The sequence below is a fragment of the Lissotriton helveticus genome, chromosome 10 (genome assembly GCF_964261635.1).
Source record: "Lissotriton helveticus chromosome 10, aLisHel1.1, whole genome shotgun sequence".
Lineage (NCBI taxonomy): Eukaryota > Metazoa > Chordata > Amphibia > Caudata > Salamandridae > Lissotriton > Lissotriton helveticus.
Genome location: NC_136071.1, coordinates 612,976,774 through 612,994,542, shown reverse-complemented (window position 1 = coordinate 612,994,542; position 17,769 = coordinate 612,976,774). Strand labels below are relative to the sequence as shown.

The 17,769-nt window shown below is 41.5% G+C and overlaps 1 protein-coding gene across 1 annotated transcript in view; it reads right to left on the bottom strand.

The window, feature by feature from the left end:
• LOC144784068 (uncharacterized) overlaps positions 1-17,769 on the bottom strand; it is a 1,315,621-nt gene that overhangs the window by 1,190,796 nt on the left and 107,056 nt on the right. Inside the window, exon 4 of the mRNA XM_078662758.1 lies at positions 3,497-3,567. Within this exon, the coding sequence (XP_078518884.1) occupies positions 3,497-3,567 (71 nt within the window). The remainder of the gene's footprint in view (positions 1-3,496; positions 3,568-17,769) is intronic.

Sequence of the window (17,769 nt, the reverse complement as noted above, 5' to 3'; positions counted from 1 at the left end):
CTGCAGGACAAGAGACTCAGTCCTGTAATGACTACCAGCAACTTTTTCTCATGTTGCTGGTTGCCAATCAGAGGCTGCTCCTGCGGGAGCAAATTGGCCCAAGGGTAAAAAGCGTCCTGGCCCAGTCAGAAGGCTCCATTTTTTTAAATTGAGTTCAAGGGACTCTTGCGATCCCCATGGTCCAGATATTCAGTATTTTTTTTACCTTAATTTCTCATAAACTACTGAATGGATCTATACCAAATCATAGCATGTTTTCGGGACCAAGATCTAGCTTCCTGTCAAATTAGGTGTAATTTCGTTCGGCAGTTTTTACGTAGCACTGTCTAAAAAAGTCTAGTGAAAATGCATGGGGATTTTGCGTTTTGGGACCCACACTTGACGGATCACCCTGAAGCTTTCCATGCACAAACAAGAAGAAAAAAAGCACGTTTTTGGAAAGGTTTGTGAAAATTCAACAAACGGTGCCAAAGTTATTAGCATATCAAAAAAGGCATTTCAAAGGTAACTATAAAATATACATACATAAATATATATTTCACCAACTTGCCAATGACTGCTGTCAAACTCTTTATGAGCGGGTACACCGTTAAGTTCGACAGCAGTCAATGGCAAGTTAGGGAAGTGATTATTGTAGACTGTCAGAACAGCCGTTGCCCTAGCATGTTACCCCTGCCCTCTGGATTGGGGCAGTACTAAATGTACAGACAGATGCTGGCATCACCAAGATAAGCGTCTGTAGATAGGTGACAAATACAAAGGGAATATACGGCAGAACGAGGGTTATAACATGAAGTCAATTGTGTCGCAACTGACTGCCATCAGGAGTGTTGAGGAAGTGATTAATATATACCCCAAACCATCGTGGAGAAACACCTACTAAATGGATTGATAATATCTGGGGCACTGTGACATTAAAAATCAACGTTACAATCACATGCAAAGTTGGCGGCGGAGTATGTGAACTTTTTACAAAGAACTAATTGTTTTTTCTTTCTTTGTAGATGAACACACCTCATCCAATAAGAGGAAGTCAGGCCACTTTAAAAGTTGGAATGTGACACCATTAAACTATATAAACATTGTTAAAGGCGAGGATGCCGAAACACGTCTGTTTGGCAAAATAAACTACATTTTTAACCCGTTGAGTGCTCCGCTTTTGATGGACAATGTATATATATATATATATATATATATATGTTCGCCACAGTTCGCTTTTTTGACACAAAAAAAATATATATATATATATATATATATATACACACACACACAATATGTTTTTAGGAATTTCAAGCTTCTCAGGTCCATACACGAGCAGTTAATTCCGTCCTGGATTTTTCTGCATTCAGGGTTTACAGTACTGTGTATATCAGAAGTGTGCAAAGAGTTGGAACATTTGTTTTGAAGTGAAAATAAGGATTTTACAATGTTTTTAATACTGCTTACTCCCGTAGTGGAGTGTGGTATACCTTCCTTTTGTAAGTGAGGCACCTGCTAGGAAAAGCTACAAAAGGAATGCAGTTCTGTACAAAATGCTCATTGTCCACCAGCCTCACTCCCATGTGGAGGGAAACCCCCTGCTAAGGCATAGACAAAGGGAAAGCAAGAACCTCCACAAACTAAGTCAAGGCTATTAATGTGGTACTTTGCTCGTAATAAAAACGTTGCCTACTATATATGTGGATGCTTACTATAAGGGGTGAGAACGGAGAGCCCAGATTTAATCTAACTAAGTCACAGGTGAGATGCCAATTAATTGCATATTCATTTTTAAAAAGCTGATTTAAACTGGCGAAATACTTCTACTACAGGATATACATGACGTAGATCCCTGAATAGCTTCTCTTGACATCTGTTTTTTTAAATCGCACACTTTCCTAATGGAAATAATAAAAATGTAATGTATACAAAGACACAGTGAGGTATGTGCGAAGCATGTGTTGTTCCTTTCACAAAATCCCAAATGAGATACAGAAACCGGGCTTGCCTTTTCTGACCTTTCAATTGAGTTGGCCATTTTAAGTAAGGGTCTCGCGCACGTCCCAGCATTGTCTGTCTGATGGAAATCCAACATGTCGGACAATACTGGACGGTCAAAGGTCACAGCGAAACCTGACAACGGGGAGGCTTCTGTTACGGAACTGTTCCTCCTGTTGGGAAATATTGTTTGTCCTCTGTGAGTGTCGGTAATTGAAGAAATTGTGTTTCAATATTAGGTTTGCCAAGAATTTAATCGATGGACGAAGAAACAATCGAATGTTTCCAAACACCTTAATGGACAATTAATTCTCCAGACTGGTTGATGTACCAGTGTCTGATAGAACCACAAGACCATTATAACTTTGTTATGGCTTTCTTAATTTCTTTATTACTCAACTATATTGTCAATTGATTTCCCACAACACACTGCTGTGATTCTTTGACGGTGGGTTAGATACTCTTAAACGATGATATTGGCAGATTACCAATGTTTTTACACGTGACAGGATTTCTACAAATCCCCTGTCATCACCTTCTAAATAGAAAACATCTGTTCACCCTTCACAGTCCAGATGAGGTGATTTCCTCACCGGTTGTATAGGTTTTGTATATGAGAACGGCGTGTCAATTACAGTGTGTGCTGCCATGTTTTATGCCTCATTATAATAATTGCTTCAACACATGCCATAGTCACTGATTGATGTGCAGTGGCAGCTGTGTTGCCCCACCTAGGATTCGGTTCTCTGTGTGGAGATATCTAATTCTTCACCACTCACAACCTCTAACAGTTGAGCAAATATGTTTGTGATTAGACCCCTCGTAAGATTCTATTCAGAATAGGTAAAGATTAAATTAGACCAATGTAGGCATCGTGATAAATCATGCAGCCGGAATATAGCACATTATTGAAGTCCTGTATATTTTTTGTAAAGAACAATACCTTTAACTACAGTGCTAAAGTTACATTCAGGCCCATCTTCTATAGATTTATACAGAAAAGTCTGAAAATGCTTGTTTTGGTTCCTTTGGGCAGTTTCCCTTAAGCTGGTGTTCTTCCAACAGCAAGATACGAATACAAAAATATAAATTGCACAGAAAACGTATACTTTTTAAGAGTGCTAACGCATTCATAAAATAAAATTAAAAATCTAAAAAAAAAATTTCAAACCATAAGTCTGAGTGTGATTTTTTTTCAACTGTAACATGTGTCCTCTCTCTGGATGGTAAAAAACAAAAGCTATATCGTCAAGAAATACGAGCATATATAAACATCGTAAATAACCTAGCAGAAAAAGAGACTGTTCTACTTGAGGAATGAGCGTGGGTCAGAGTGTCTGGGGTTTTAGTGACTGTCCAGCATCTTTCTTACATCCTGTGGGGAGAACAGCTTAAATGGGGAGTCTCTGGTGCCTCCTTTCGCATTAATAACAAAAGCAGTCTCTCGAATAAGTACAGTTAATCCGCGCTGCATTTTGCCCATAGATAAAGAGTCTCGGGTTTATACTGTAAGCCTTACCGTAAATCTTGCAGTTCCCTCATTGGTTCCTCTTTGGATGTCAGAGTTGTCTTCAACTGCACGTCCTGGAGCTGGGGGCAGAAGAACGTAAATGTTGGTACATTTCAGGGATTTGGGTTTTAACAGCATTAGGTTTCACAGCTCTTCAGAGAAACAATACACCTTCATGTACACAATATCCAGGGCAAAATTCGAAATGAATCTAAATTCTAATACTAGCGTTTTTTATGAAATGAATTTTCTTTTGCATGGCCCAATAGTGACAGTATTTTATGTATGTGTTTGTTTGTATGTTTGTTGGCTTATTCATGTATAGGGTTTGTTTACCGGGATCCAGGTCGACTTGACCATTGAATTAATTTATACGGCTATAGAGTGAAATCAGGTGACCGTGGCATTGGAAGCAACTCTACCTATTAGGAGGTGAGTGTATCATTCTGCTGCCTTCTTTTTTTGCACAATCAAGTACCACCAAGTCAGACCTGGTGGTGCTTCCCAAGCAAATCCAAGAGCAAACTATGGTAGCCCCTCACAAAGTGGGTTGAATTACTACTGAGCGTGTTATGCTCCATTCTTTCTCAAGTAGGTGTAAATTAAGAGCCAAAAGGACATGCAACCAAGCAGACATGTTATTTACGCCTAGGGTTTTTGCTCATGTTGTTTGCAATCATGTATTTATAGACCACTATATGTCTTCTAGAGGAGAAATAATGTTATATTTTAATGATGCAGGGGTATTTAAATCAAGATCATTGATAATAACAATGACGATATAGTAGTGATACAAGGACCTGGAGGAGAGTAGAATGGAAGGGATGGTGTTTGGTCGTTTTTGTACAATCAGGTGTTTATCTGGGGTTTCATTAGCGAAAGGTCTTCAGTTTGCAGCAGAATGCACGTTAGTAAGAAATTAAACACAATCTGGAGGATAGAATGGTCCACAGGCGAACCATGTTTCGAGAGTCTCGCTCTTAAGGGGGGGGGGGGAGTCTGTAGGTGAAGAATGTCTCTGTTTGTTACAGATGGGGGTCATCTAGACATGCTAAACATTTGTCATGCAGTTATTTCTGATGCAGCTTAGCTTCAGGGCAAAATGCATGGCATTTGTGAGAATATTAAAGATTCACTCACAGGTCAGTGCAGCTGTATCATTTGACGTTGATGTGGTCTGCTGCTGCTGATATAGCATGTGGTGTTTCTTTTAGTTGAACGAATGTGGACTTCACCAGATTAGATAGCAGTTCTCACTTCCCCTACACAACTCTCGATGACAAAGCAAATTGTGCAACTGTTCCTTTGAGGTAGTTTATGTTGGAGAGACAAAGTTCTTGAAGAAACAAAAGTCTGAGTCGCCAAGAGAGTTTATTGAAAGAAGAAGAAAAACGGAAGGTAGGTTTGTGCGTCATGCTTGCAGTTCTTTAGGTAGACAAGTAGGAATTCTAGGTGGTGTGATGTCATCCAGCCTTCAGTGGTCATGAGTCAGGATTTAGGATGTTCTATGCCTTGTGAGATACAATGCGGAGGATGCTTTTCACAGCTATGTTGATTTATACAGCTTGTTAATTTTTTGTTGCGTTAGCACAATAAATACATAACATTCAGATGAACAGCAGTTGCAGAGGGTGATGGGGGATGATGAAGGATAGATCTACTGATTGGGAAGAGCTAAGTAGGAAGGTTTGGCTACATGTATGTTGGGAATTAAAAGTCCTCTGCATGGTAGAGATGTGTATCCCACTAACCTGAGTTCCCAACTGTACAGTTGTCTGGATCTCTAATGCTGAGTCTTAGTCATAGGTGAACGCAGATCATGTGTGGGCACCATGATATAGACCTGTCTCACAGATTGCGGTCTTGTTGGATGAGGAGCACCCAAAGCGATGCCCTCTTAGTGGTGGAAGGCTACCACCTTCACTAGGAGTTAAGTAGCTCAAGCAAGGTGGTGCCAGCGTACCGTGTAGTGATCAGTAGTAGTGAACAGGTCCTTTTTTACCCTGTGTCACTGTAGTGATGCCTAAAGGCTCACTCACCTTTTTAAAAGTTCCCCAGCTGTGTGCGTATTCACCCCTAACCTATATCAGATAGGTGTAGAAGGGTGAGTGATGGAAACGTGTGCTGAGTGTGTGTGTGCTCGCATAAGTACAATACCCATGGGGGGAAGTATAGTACAGCGCAGATGGTCAACTTGTCCCTACTGTTGCACTGACTGGAGTGGGAATAGTACATTTTACCTCTCCACAATCCAACACTTTCCTTACTGTTGCACTCAGTGGAGTGGGAATAGTAAATTGTATCTCTCCGCATCCCAAGACTTTCCCTACTGTTGCACTGACTGGAGTGGGAATAGTACGTTTTACCCCTCTGCAATCCAAGACTTTTCCTACTGTTGCACTGGCTAGAGTGGGAATAGTAACTGTTACCCCTCTGCTAACCAACACTTTCCTTACTGTTGCACTCAGTGGACTGGGAATAGTAAATGTTATCCCTCTGCAATCCAAGACTTTCCCTACTGTTGCATTGACTGGAGTGGGAGTAGTAAATTTTACCCATCCACAATCCAACCCTTTCCCTACTGTTTCACTGACTGGAGAGGGAATAGTAAATTTAACCCCTCTAAAATCCAACACTTTCCTTACTGTTGCACTCAGTGGAGTGAGTATCCCTCCGCAATCCAAGACTTGTCCTACTGTTGCACTGACTGGAGTGGGAATAGTATATTTTACCCCTCCTCAATCCATGACTTTCCCTACTGTTGCAGTGCTTGGAGTGGGAATAGTAAATTTTACCCCTCTGCAATCCAACACTTTCCCTACTGTTGTAGTGATTGGAGTGGGAATAGTACATTTTACCCCTCTGCAATCCAACACTTTCCCTACTGTTGTAGTGATTGGAGTGGGAATAGTACATTTTATCCCTCTGCAATCCAACACTTTCCCTAATGTTGCACCGACTGGAGTGGGAATAGTACATTTTACCCCTCGGCAATCCAAGACTTTTTCTACTGTTGCACTGACTGGAGTGGGAATAGACAATTGTACCTGTCCGCATTCCAAAACCTTCTCCTCTGTTGCTTTAACTGGAGTGGGAATAGTACATTTTACCCCTGCACAATCCAACACCTTCCTTACTGTTGCACTCAGTGGAGTGGGAATAGTACATTTTATTCCTCTGCAATCCAAGACCTTCCCTACTGTTGCACTGACTGGAGTGGGAATAGTAAAATGTACCCCTTCGCAATCCAAGACTTTCCCTACTGTTGCAGTGATTGGAGTGGAAATAATAAATTGTACCCCACCGCAATCCTACACTTTTCCTACTGTTGTACGGATTGGCTTGGGAATAGTATATTTTACCCCTCCTCAATCCATGACTTTCCCTACTGTTGCAGTAATTGGAGTGGGGATAGTACATTTTACCCCGCTGCAATCCAACACTTTCCCTACAGTTGTAGTGATTGGAGTGGGAATAGTAAACTTTACCCCTCCACAATCCAACACTTTCCCTAATGTTGCACTGACTGGAGTGGGAATAGTACATTTTACCCCTCAACAATCCAAGACTTTTTTCTACTGTTGCACTGACAGGAGTAGGAATAGTAAATTTTATCGGTCTGCATTCCAAAACCTTCTCATCTGTTGCTCTGTGTGCAGTGAGAATAATACATTTTACCACTCCCCAATCCAACACTTTCTTTACTATTGCACTCAGCGGAGAGGGAATAGTACATTTTATCTGTCCGCAATCCTAAACCTTCCCTACTGTTGCACTGACTGGATTGGTAATAGCTAATTGTACCCCTCGGCAATCCAACACTCTACCAACTGTTGCACTCAGTGGAGTGGGAATAGTTTCCAAGAGTTTCCCTACTGTTGGAGTGATTGGAGAGGGAATAGTACATTTTACCCCTCCGCAATCCAAGCCTGTCCCTACTGTTGCAGTGATTGGAGTGGGAATAGTAAACTTTACCCCTCCACAATCCAACACTTTCCCTACCGTTCCACTGACTGAAGTGGGAATAGTAAAAGTTACCCCTCAGCAATCCAACACTTTACCAACTGTTGCACTCAGTTGAGTCGGTATAGTAAATTTTATCCCTCCGCATTCCAAGACTTTCCCTACTGTTGCACTCAGTGGAGTGGGTATAGTAACTTTGACCCCTGTGTAATGTAATAGTTTTCCTTCTGTTGCATTGCATGAAGAGGAACTAGTACATTTTATTCCTCTTTAGTCAAATAGTTTGTCTACTTTTGTATAAATTATAGTCGGAATAGTATATGTAGTAAATGTAAAATAATATTGTTTTGTTGATACTGTTACAATATATATTATAATGTTTATAATATATTTTTTTGAATTATTAATGTTTGTAAGGTGTAAAATAATTTTATTATGTTGTTTGCTTTTTTATTTGTAATTAAAATTGGTTGTTTTTTAAATATTTTATCTTATTGGGTATTTGTGTATATATATATATATATTAATCACCAATACGTTCTCTAGAAGGTGCACACCTTGTCAGTCGGTGCCAAACAGCAGGGACGAACGTATCCCCACACAAATTTTTTTTTCAACAATAAAAAATGTCTGCACACGTCCAGTTGCTTATGTTAAAGGGCTTTATTCAAGAGACTCAAGGAGCCCCATTCACCTACGCGTTTCGACCGCAGGTCTTGTTCACAGCCTTTATTCAAGAGACTCAAGGAGCCCCATTCTCCTACGCGTTTCGACCGCAGGTCTTGTTCACATATATATATATATATTCACTGAAAAAACCATAGGTTAGAGACCATATATAGTTAGCTGGACATTTTATTGACATAAAACCAATGAAATTCCATATATAGTTAGTTGCACTAACTATATATCGCGCACCCGCAATCCACTGCTGATGATGTCACATATTACATCATTCATGACATGGTCAGTGACATCACTGATGACATCACTGATGACATCTCAAATGACATCACTGATGACATCACTGATGACATCTGAAATGACATCACTGATGACATCATCTAGTGTCTGTGTGTTTTTGTAAAGTTTAAATATGTTTTACATATTGAAGAATGAGTGGATGTATGGAAGACTGAGTGTGTGTGTGGCTGGCTGGGAGGTGTGTGACTCTGTGCATATCAATGTGTACTTGTATCAGTGATTGTATAAGAGAGTAAGTATGTGTTAGTATATGTGTGAAAAGTATGGCGTTCTGTGTTTAACTGTATAGATGAGGAAATCGAAGTGTGATTGATTCTTCACAGGACTGACTAGGTGTATGAGTGCATATGATAGTGTTGTAATAATGAGTGACTGTATGTATGAGTGATTGTATGGGTGAATGAGTGAATGTGTGTGTAGACGTAGGAATCAGTGAGTGCGTATGTAGTAACTGGTATTGGTGTGTCATGATGTCATCAGTGATGTCATTTGAGATGTCATCAGTGATGTCATTTGAGATGTCATCAGTGATGTCATCAGTGATGTCACTGAAGTATGGTGTTCTGTGTTTAACTGTATAGATGAGGAAATGGAAGTGTGATTGATTCTTTACAGGACTGACTAGGTGTGTGAGTAACTCCATGGATGAGTGGCAGTGTGTGAGTGTCTGCATAGGTGTATGAGTGCATATGATAGTGTTGTAATAATGAGTGACTGTATGTATGAGTGATTGTATGGGTGAATGAGTGAATGTGTGTGTAGACGTAGGAATCAGTGAGTGCGTATGTAGTAACTGGTATTGGTGTGTCATGATGTCATCAGTGATGTCATTTGAGATGTCATCAGTGATGTCATCAGTGATGTCATTTGAGATATCATCAGTGATGTCATCAGTGATGTCACTGACCATGTCATGAATGATGTAATATGTGACATCATCAGCAGTGGATTGCGGGTGCGCGATATATAGTTAGTGCAACTAACTATATATGGAATTTCATTGGTTTTATGTCAATAAAATGTCCAGCTAACTATATATGGTCTCTAACCTATGGTTTTTTCAGTGAATTTTCAAGGTTTTGTAAATGCAAATTCCTAACTATATATGGTCTATAACCTATGGTTTTTTCAGTGAATTTCATTGGTTTTTTAAAAGCTAATATCTATAGCTGTAAAATATATTCTTTATTACGTGATGTATCACGTAGCCACGTGAGACGCCTCATGGCGTGTCGCATAACCGTGACGTATCGGCTCTGCAGCGCAAACAAAACCCGTAACGTAAGCGTGCCGGAGCACGCTTACAGATATATATATATTTTTTAACCTTAATTAGACAAAATCCACACGTGCACATATCTTGAGGCCTTGCAAAGGCACATCAAACAAACAGTCCCTACAATTTTGCCAAGTTTGCTGGAAATCTAGGGCCAGATGTAGGTAGAATTGATTTACCGATTCTTAATTACCGAATTTTACCGATTCGGTAATTAAGAATCGGTAAATCAGAGGGGTGGAGATGTAGGTATTCCAGATGTGCTGGAATACCGAATCGGAACAATTCGGTATTTACCGATTCGGTAAATACCGAATCGGTAATGCCCATTCATTCCTATGGGCTTTGAGGCCCATAGGAATGAACGGGCATTACCGATTCGGTATTTACCGAATCGGTAAATACCGACTTTCACAAGGGTGCAGGGGGTGTCACTTTGACACCCTCTGGCCCCCCCAAAACAGGCTCGGGTGCCATGTGGAAGGCATACATGCCCTAAAGGCAGGTCTGCCTGTCATATGGCATAGGTGTGCATGCACACATGTGCATGCACACCGGAATCGGTATTTTACCATCAAATTGGATTTGATGGTAAAATACCGATTCGGTAAGGCTTGTGGGACTCAGAAGAGTCCCACCTACATTTCAGATTTACTGAATCGGTAAAAATACCGATTCGGTATGTTACAGAATCAGTAAATTTACCGAATCGGTAAATTTACCGATTCTGTAAAATAATGCCCCTACATACCATTTCTGAAATACCGGTCGGTAACGGCCGAAAATACCGATTTTCGGTCGTTACCGACCGACCTACATCTGGCCCCTATTCCCTTAATTTTTTTTTTACTGTTTCTCTTGGTTTTCCCCTTGTTACGCTTACCGGGACGCTACCCGGTACGCGAACCGGACGCTCCAAAAACACAAGATGGCGGACTCCCGCTACGCTGCCGGTTAGCTGCCCGGTTCGCGTACCGGGAAGCGCCTCTACCGCGAAAAATCGCGGGGGACTTTAATATCCCCCTCATCAATCCTAGGGGGTCAGGAGGGGTTTACCTTGCCCCCTTTCCTTCATTTCCCCCTTCTTTTTTCACCACATCTTGTCTCTCGAACCTACCGAGAGACAAGATGGCGGCCGCTCCGGACTGTTTACAATGTTGACAGCTACGCTGCCGGTTAGCTGCCCGGTTAGCTGCCCGGTTAGCTGACCGGTGAGCTGCCCGGTGAGCTGCCCGGTTCGCGTACCGGGACGCGCCTCTACGGCGTAAAATCGGGAAAAAAAATGTGTCTTTATTTTTTGCCCCGCGGGGCACTTTAATATCCCCCTCATCAATCCTAGGGGGTCAGGAGTGGTCTACCTTGCCCCCTTTCCTTCATTTCCCCCTTCGTTTTTCACCACATCTTGTCTCTCGATCGTACCGAGAGACAAGATGGCGGCCGCTCCGGACTGTTTAGAATGTTGACAGACACCGGAGAGCCAATCAGCTTCGCTTCGAGAAATGTTCCGTTACGCGTCAGGTACGCGAACCGGGGCGCTAACCGGAGCGCTGTCACAGATATATATATTTTTTTAAACGTTAATTTCTCAAAATCCACTGGAGCACATATATTGAGACATAGCAAAGGCACGTCGGGCAAACCATATCTACAATTTTGCCAAGTTTCATGTAAATTTATTCAGCCGTTCGAGCTAAAAGTGAGTCCAACCGCCCTACGGAAAAATGAATGGGAAAAACGTGTTTTGGGACCCCCCTTTTTTCTCGGCCCCCCTTGACGAAACCCCCCCCAAATTTTCAGGGGCTGCTCAGAAACAAAATGTGCCATTTTCCTGAAAATTTCAGCCAATTCCGTCCACAAACGCCAAAGTTATTAGACATAGAATTTTCAGAAATCCCATAGAGAAAAAATCCTAACTATATATACCCACTGGCTATCGCCAGTAGGTAATATACATATATAAACATATATAATCTGCATATCTATATAAATATAAATGCATGCATACATATACATATATACATACATATGCATGTTATTTACATGAAAGTTTTAAAAACACTAATAAAAGCAAAGCTAAAAAGCCACCTCATTACAAACAGAATGGCTTTAACTTAAACGAGGGCGAGATCTATTGCATTTTCAATGCTTGTTTACTTTGGTTCTACCAAGAAGGCATTCAGATGTGTCACACATTTGCCATAAATTCTGAATGTTAGCACTCTAGTTGCTCATTAGATCACTGTAGTAAAGCTAGTGCTCACCAGGGAAGTCTGCTGCTAATCATGGTTTGCAGCCATTTTCCCGCATTTTTTATCCCGCAGACTTTCAGTCCGCATACCATTATCCCGCAAGGTCATTGACCTCGCATACCATTATCCCGCATTGTTTCAAAACGCATGTGCATTTATCGCGCATGCCTTTACAAAGAATTACGTTTTAAAGGCATGTTTGGTAAATGCATTTGCGTTGTGAAAACCACGATGACGAGAGAGGTAAGTGGGTTTGTGTTAATTTTTTCGTGGGTTAGTGATTGTGTAGTGTAGTGTAGTGTTGTGTAGTGTAGTGTTGTGTTAGTGTAGTGTAGAGTTGTGGTGGTTGTTTAGTGTAGGGTCATGCTGGGGGTAGTGTTTTAGTGTTTAGGGTTGTGTTGTAGTGTTTGCGTAGTGTAGGGTCATGCTGGGGGTAGTGTTTTAGTGTTTAGGGTAGTGTTGTAGTGTTTGCGTAGTGTAGGGTCATGCTGGGGGTAGTGTTTTAGGGTTTGGGGTTGTGTTGTAGTGTTTGCGTAGTGTAGGGTCATGCTGGGGCTGGTGTTTTAGGGTTTAGGGTAGTGTTGTAGTGTTTGCGTAGTGTAGGGTCATGCTGGGCGTAGTGTTTTAGGGTTTTGGGTAATGTTGTAGTGTTTGCGTAGTGTAGGGTCATGCTGGGGGTAGTGTTTTAGGGTTTTGGGTAGTGTTGTAGTGTTTGCGTAGATTAGGGTCATGCTGGGGGGTAGTGTTTTAGGGTTTTGGGTAGTGTTGTAGTGTTTGCGTAGTGTAGGGTCATGCTGGGGGTAGTGTTTTAGGGTTTTGGGTAGTGTTGTAGTGTTTGCGTAGTGTAGGGTCATGCTGGGGGTAGTGTTTTAGGGTTTAGGGTAGTGTTGTAGTGTTTGCGTAGTGTAGGGTCATGCTGGGGGTAGTGTTTTAGGGTTTAGGGTAGTGTTGTAGTGTTTGCGTAGTGTAGGGTCATGCTGGGGGTAGTGTTTTAGGGTTTAGGGTAGTGTTGTAGTGTTTGCGTAGTGTAGGGTCATGCTGGGGGTAGTGTTTTAGGGTTTTGGGTAGTGTTGTAGTGTTTGCGTAGTGTAGGGTCATGCTGGGGGTAGTGTTTTAGGGTTTAGGGTAGTGTTGTAGTGTTTGCGTAGTGTAGGGTCATGCTGGGGTGTAGTGTTTTAGGGTTTTGGGTAGTGTTGTAGTGTTTGCGTAGTGTAGGGTCATGCTGGGGGTAGTGTTTTAGGGTTTACGGTAGTGTTGTAGTGTTTGCGTAGTGTAGGGTCATGCTGGGGTGTAGTGTTTTAGGGTTTAGGGTAGTGTTGTAGTGTTTGCGTAGTGTAGGGTCATGCTGGGGGTAGTGTTTTAGGGTTTAGGGTAGTGTTGTAGTGTTTGTGTAGTGTAGGGTCATGCTGGGGGTAGTGTTTTAGGGTTTAGGGTAGTGTTGTAGTGTTTGCGTAGTGTAGGGTCATGCTGGGGTGTAGTGTTTTAGGGTTTAGGGTAGTTTAGTTGTTTAGTGTATGCTAAAGGCATATTCGTTCTAAAAGTTTTCGTTATTTTAATTTGCGGCCTAATAGTACATGCGGGATTTCGTCATATATTCGCTAATCATACTTTCTATGGCAAAATGAACCCCCTCATTTTGTTCCTTTTTAAATTAAATGTTTTAAGAGTTACCACTTTATTCCAATCAAGATGGCTTCAGGTGTGCCATACCTTTGTAATAAGTAGGACTGTTAGCACTCTAGTTGTTCTTTAGAACACTCTGGGACATTCTGTCATTGGGCTATAGTTGGGCTACAGTTGGGCTACATCTGGCTGATATTTGGGCTACATTTGTTTTTTTTGTCTCTGGTGGCCATCTTTGGCCATCTTTATGGCAAATGTGTGACACATCTGAATGCCTTCTTGGTAGAACCAAAGTAAACAAGCATTGAAAATGCAACAGATCTCGCCCTCGTTTAAGTTAAAGCCATTCTGTTTGTAATGAGGTGGCTTTTTAGCTTCGCTTTTATTAGTGTTTTTAAAACTTTCATGTAAATAACATGCATATGTATGCATATATGTATATGTATGCATGCATATATATTTATATAGATATGCAGATTATATATGTTTATATATGTATATTACCTACTGGCGATAGCCAGTGGGTATATATAGTTAGGATTTTTTCTCTATGGGATTTCTGAAAATTCTATGTCTAATAACTTTGGCGTTTGTGGACGGAATTGGCTGAAATTTTCAGGAAAATGGCACATTTTGTTTCTGAGCAGCCCCTGAAAATTTGGGGGGTTTCGTCAAGGGGGGGCCGAGAAAAAAGGGGGGTCCCAAAACTCGTTTTTCCCATTCAATTTTCCATAGGGCGGTTGGACTCACTTTTAGCTCGAACGGCTGAATAGATTTACATGAAACGTGGCAAAATTGTAGATATGGTTTGCCCGACGTGCCTTTGCTATGTCTCAATATATGTGCTCCAGTGGATTTTGAGAAATTAACGTTTAAAAAAATATATATATCTGTGACAGCGCTCCGGTTAGCGCCCCGGTTCGCGTACCTGACGCGTAACGGAACTTCGCAAAGCGAAGCTGATTGGCTCTCCGGTGTCTGTCAACATTCTAAACAGTCCGGAGCGGCCGCCATCTTGTCTCTCGGTACGATCGAGAGACAAGATGTGGTGAAAACCGAAGGGGGAAATGAAGGAAAGGGGGCAAGGTAGACCACTCCTGACCCCCTAGGATTGATGAGGGGGATATTAAAGTGCCCCGCGGGGCAAAAAATAAAAAAAAAAAATTGCGATTTTACGCCGTAGAGGCGCGTCCCGGTACGCGAACCGGGCAGCTCACCGGGCAGCTCACCGGGCAGCTCACTGGGCGGCTAACCGGGCAGCTAACCGGCAGCGTAGCTGTCAACATTGTAAACAGTCCGGAGCGGCCGCCATCTTGTCTCTCGGTAGGTTCGAGAGACAAGATGTGGTGAAAAAAGAAGGGGGAAATGAAGGAAAGGGGGCAAGGTAAACCCCTCCTGACCCCCTAGGATTGATGAGGGGGATATTAAAGTCCCCCGCGATTTTTCGCGGTAGAGGCGCTTCCCGGTACGCGAACCGGGCAGCTAACCGGCAGCGTAACGGGAGTCCGCCATCTTGTGTTTTTGGAGCGTCCGGTTCGCGTACCGGGTAGCGTCCCGGTAAGCGTAACAAGGGGAAAACCAAGAGAAACAGTAAAAAAAAAATTAAGGGAATAGATTTCCAGCAAACTTGGCAAAATTGTAGGGACTGTTTGTTTGATGTGCCTTTGCAAGGCCTCAAGATATGTGCACGTGTGGATTTTGTCTAATTAAGGTTAAAAAATATATATATATCTGTGAGCATGCTCCGGCACGCTTACGTTACGGGTTTTGTTTGCGCTGCAGAGCCGATACGTCACGGTTATGCGACGCGTCATGAGGCGTCTCACGTGGCTACGTGATACGTCACGTAATAAAGAATATATTTTACAGCTATAGATATTAGCTTTTAAAAAACCAATGAAATTCACTGAAAAAACCATAGGTTATAGACCATATATAGTTAGGAATTTGCATTTACAAAACCTTGAAAATTCACTGAAAAAACCATAGGTTAGAGACCATATATAGTTAGCTGGACATTTTATTGACATAAAACCAATGAAATTCCATATATAGTTAGTTGCACTAACTATATATCGCGCACCCGCAATCCACTGCTGATGATGTCACATATTACATCATTCATGACATGGTCAGTGACATCACTGATGACATCACTGATGACATCTCAAATGACATCACTGATGACATCATGACACACCAATACCAGTTACTACATACGCACTCACTGATTCCTACGTCTACACACACATTCACTCATTCACCCATACAATCACTCATACATACAGTCACTCATTATTACAACACTATCATATGCACTCATACACCTAGTCAGTCCTGTGAAGAATCAATCACACTTCGATTTCCTCATCTATACAGTTAAACACAGAACACCATACTTTTCACACATATACTAACACATACTTACTCTCTTATGCAATCACTGATACAAGTACACATTGATATGCACAGTCACACACCTCCCAGCCAGCCACACACACACTCAGTCTTCCATACATCCACTCATTCTTCAATATGTAAAACATATTTAAACTTTACAAAAACACACAGACACTAGATGATGTCATCAGTGATGTCATTTGAGATGTCATCAGTGATGTCATCAGTGATGTCATTTGAGATGTCATCAGTGATGTCATCAGTGATGTCACTGACCATGTCATGAATGATGTAATATGTGACATCATCAGCAGTGGATTGCGGGTGCGCGATATATAGTTAGTGCAACTAACTATATATGGAATTTCATTGGTTTTATGTCAATAAAATGTCCAGCTAACTATATATGGTCTCTAACCTATGGTTTTTTCAGTGAATTTTCAAGGTTTTGTAAATGCAAATGCCTAACTATATATGGTCTATAACCTATGGTTTTTTCAGTGAATATATATATATATATATATATATATATATATATATATATTCTTTCACTCACTCTCCACCAGCCGTCGCTCCTCTTCTCCTCGGGTGCCTCCTTAACGCACAGCGGGGTGCGTAAATATCCTTCAAACACACAATCCTTACTCCTGGGACCGCTCAGCAATTAAGGGCACTCGCAGCACTTTTACGTAGTTTTAGTTGCCATATTTATTTCAGCGCTACAGATATCGTCAACAAACGCGTTTCGGCGTTACCTCCTTCGTCAATGTCAACCGATTCTCATTACATAAGTGTTTAAATAAAGTTACAAATTGATGCTCAATAACGTGATTAAAATAAACATAAAAAACGGCACAACAATTCAAAACATCGATGTGGCGGCCATCTTATAGTGTCCTTGCGCTTGGTTAGAATGGCATTTCCTCACTATTTCATAAGTTGCCAAAATACATAATCATATTGTGTATTCATGTTTGTATATATACATCTCATTATATTCTTTAAATAAGGCCCTGTATGGGCTCTTGTTATTTTCACAAGATTAGTTCCCTTCGCGCCTAACATCTGACTATATGGCCTATATCTGAGTGCCTGTTTACTCACGCTTTTTAAGATGATACTGCCCTGAATGGGCCTAAGCGTGGGTATTTCAGTTCTCATGACTTTTAGCAATTAGCTTTGCAGGGATATGTGGATTTTCAAGGGTTTCAGGATATTGAAAAGATCGTGGACAGGAGCTAGCCTAGCCTATGTGTACCCACATCTCCTCCTCATTGTTCAGACCAACCGGGTTCTTTGTCTGGAGCATTATAATATATCTTGATTCTAGGGTCCTTAATTTCTTGACCCAGTCTCCACCTCTATCTGTTTTGGTGAGCTGATCCAGTATGAAAAAGGTTAGCAGATTGAGGTGGAGGGATTCCTGTTGTCTGATTACGTGATTTCTAGTGCTTTTCTATTTGTCACTAGAGTCTGCAAGCAGTGCGAGTGGCACAGGGGCATGGAGCATGACTAACAGTCCAAGCAGTCAGTCCACACAAAGGCTTGGAATGCTGTCCATTCAGGGCTCAGGGAGTGACATGGCAAGCTCCTGTTTATGAAACCCAGTGACAAAGAACATGTGGATTTGTTAAAATACTTGTTATTCACTAGCAGATCACTGAAATTGAAAATTACTTATTCTGTAAAACAATTCCAATGCCTCTTCTACCTTCTTCTTTAAACTCGTAATTCCACTCAGTCATTTGTCCATCCACCCGCCTACTCACGTCTATTCACCCATTAAC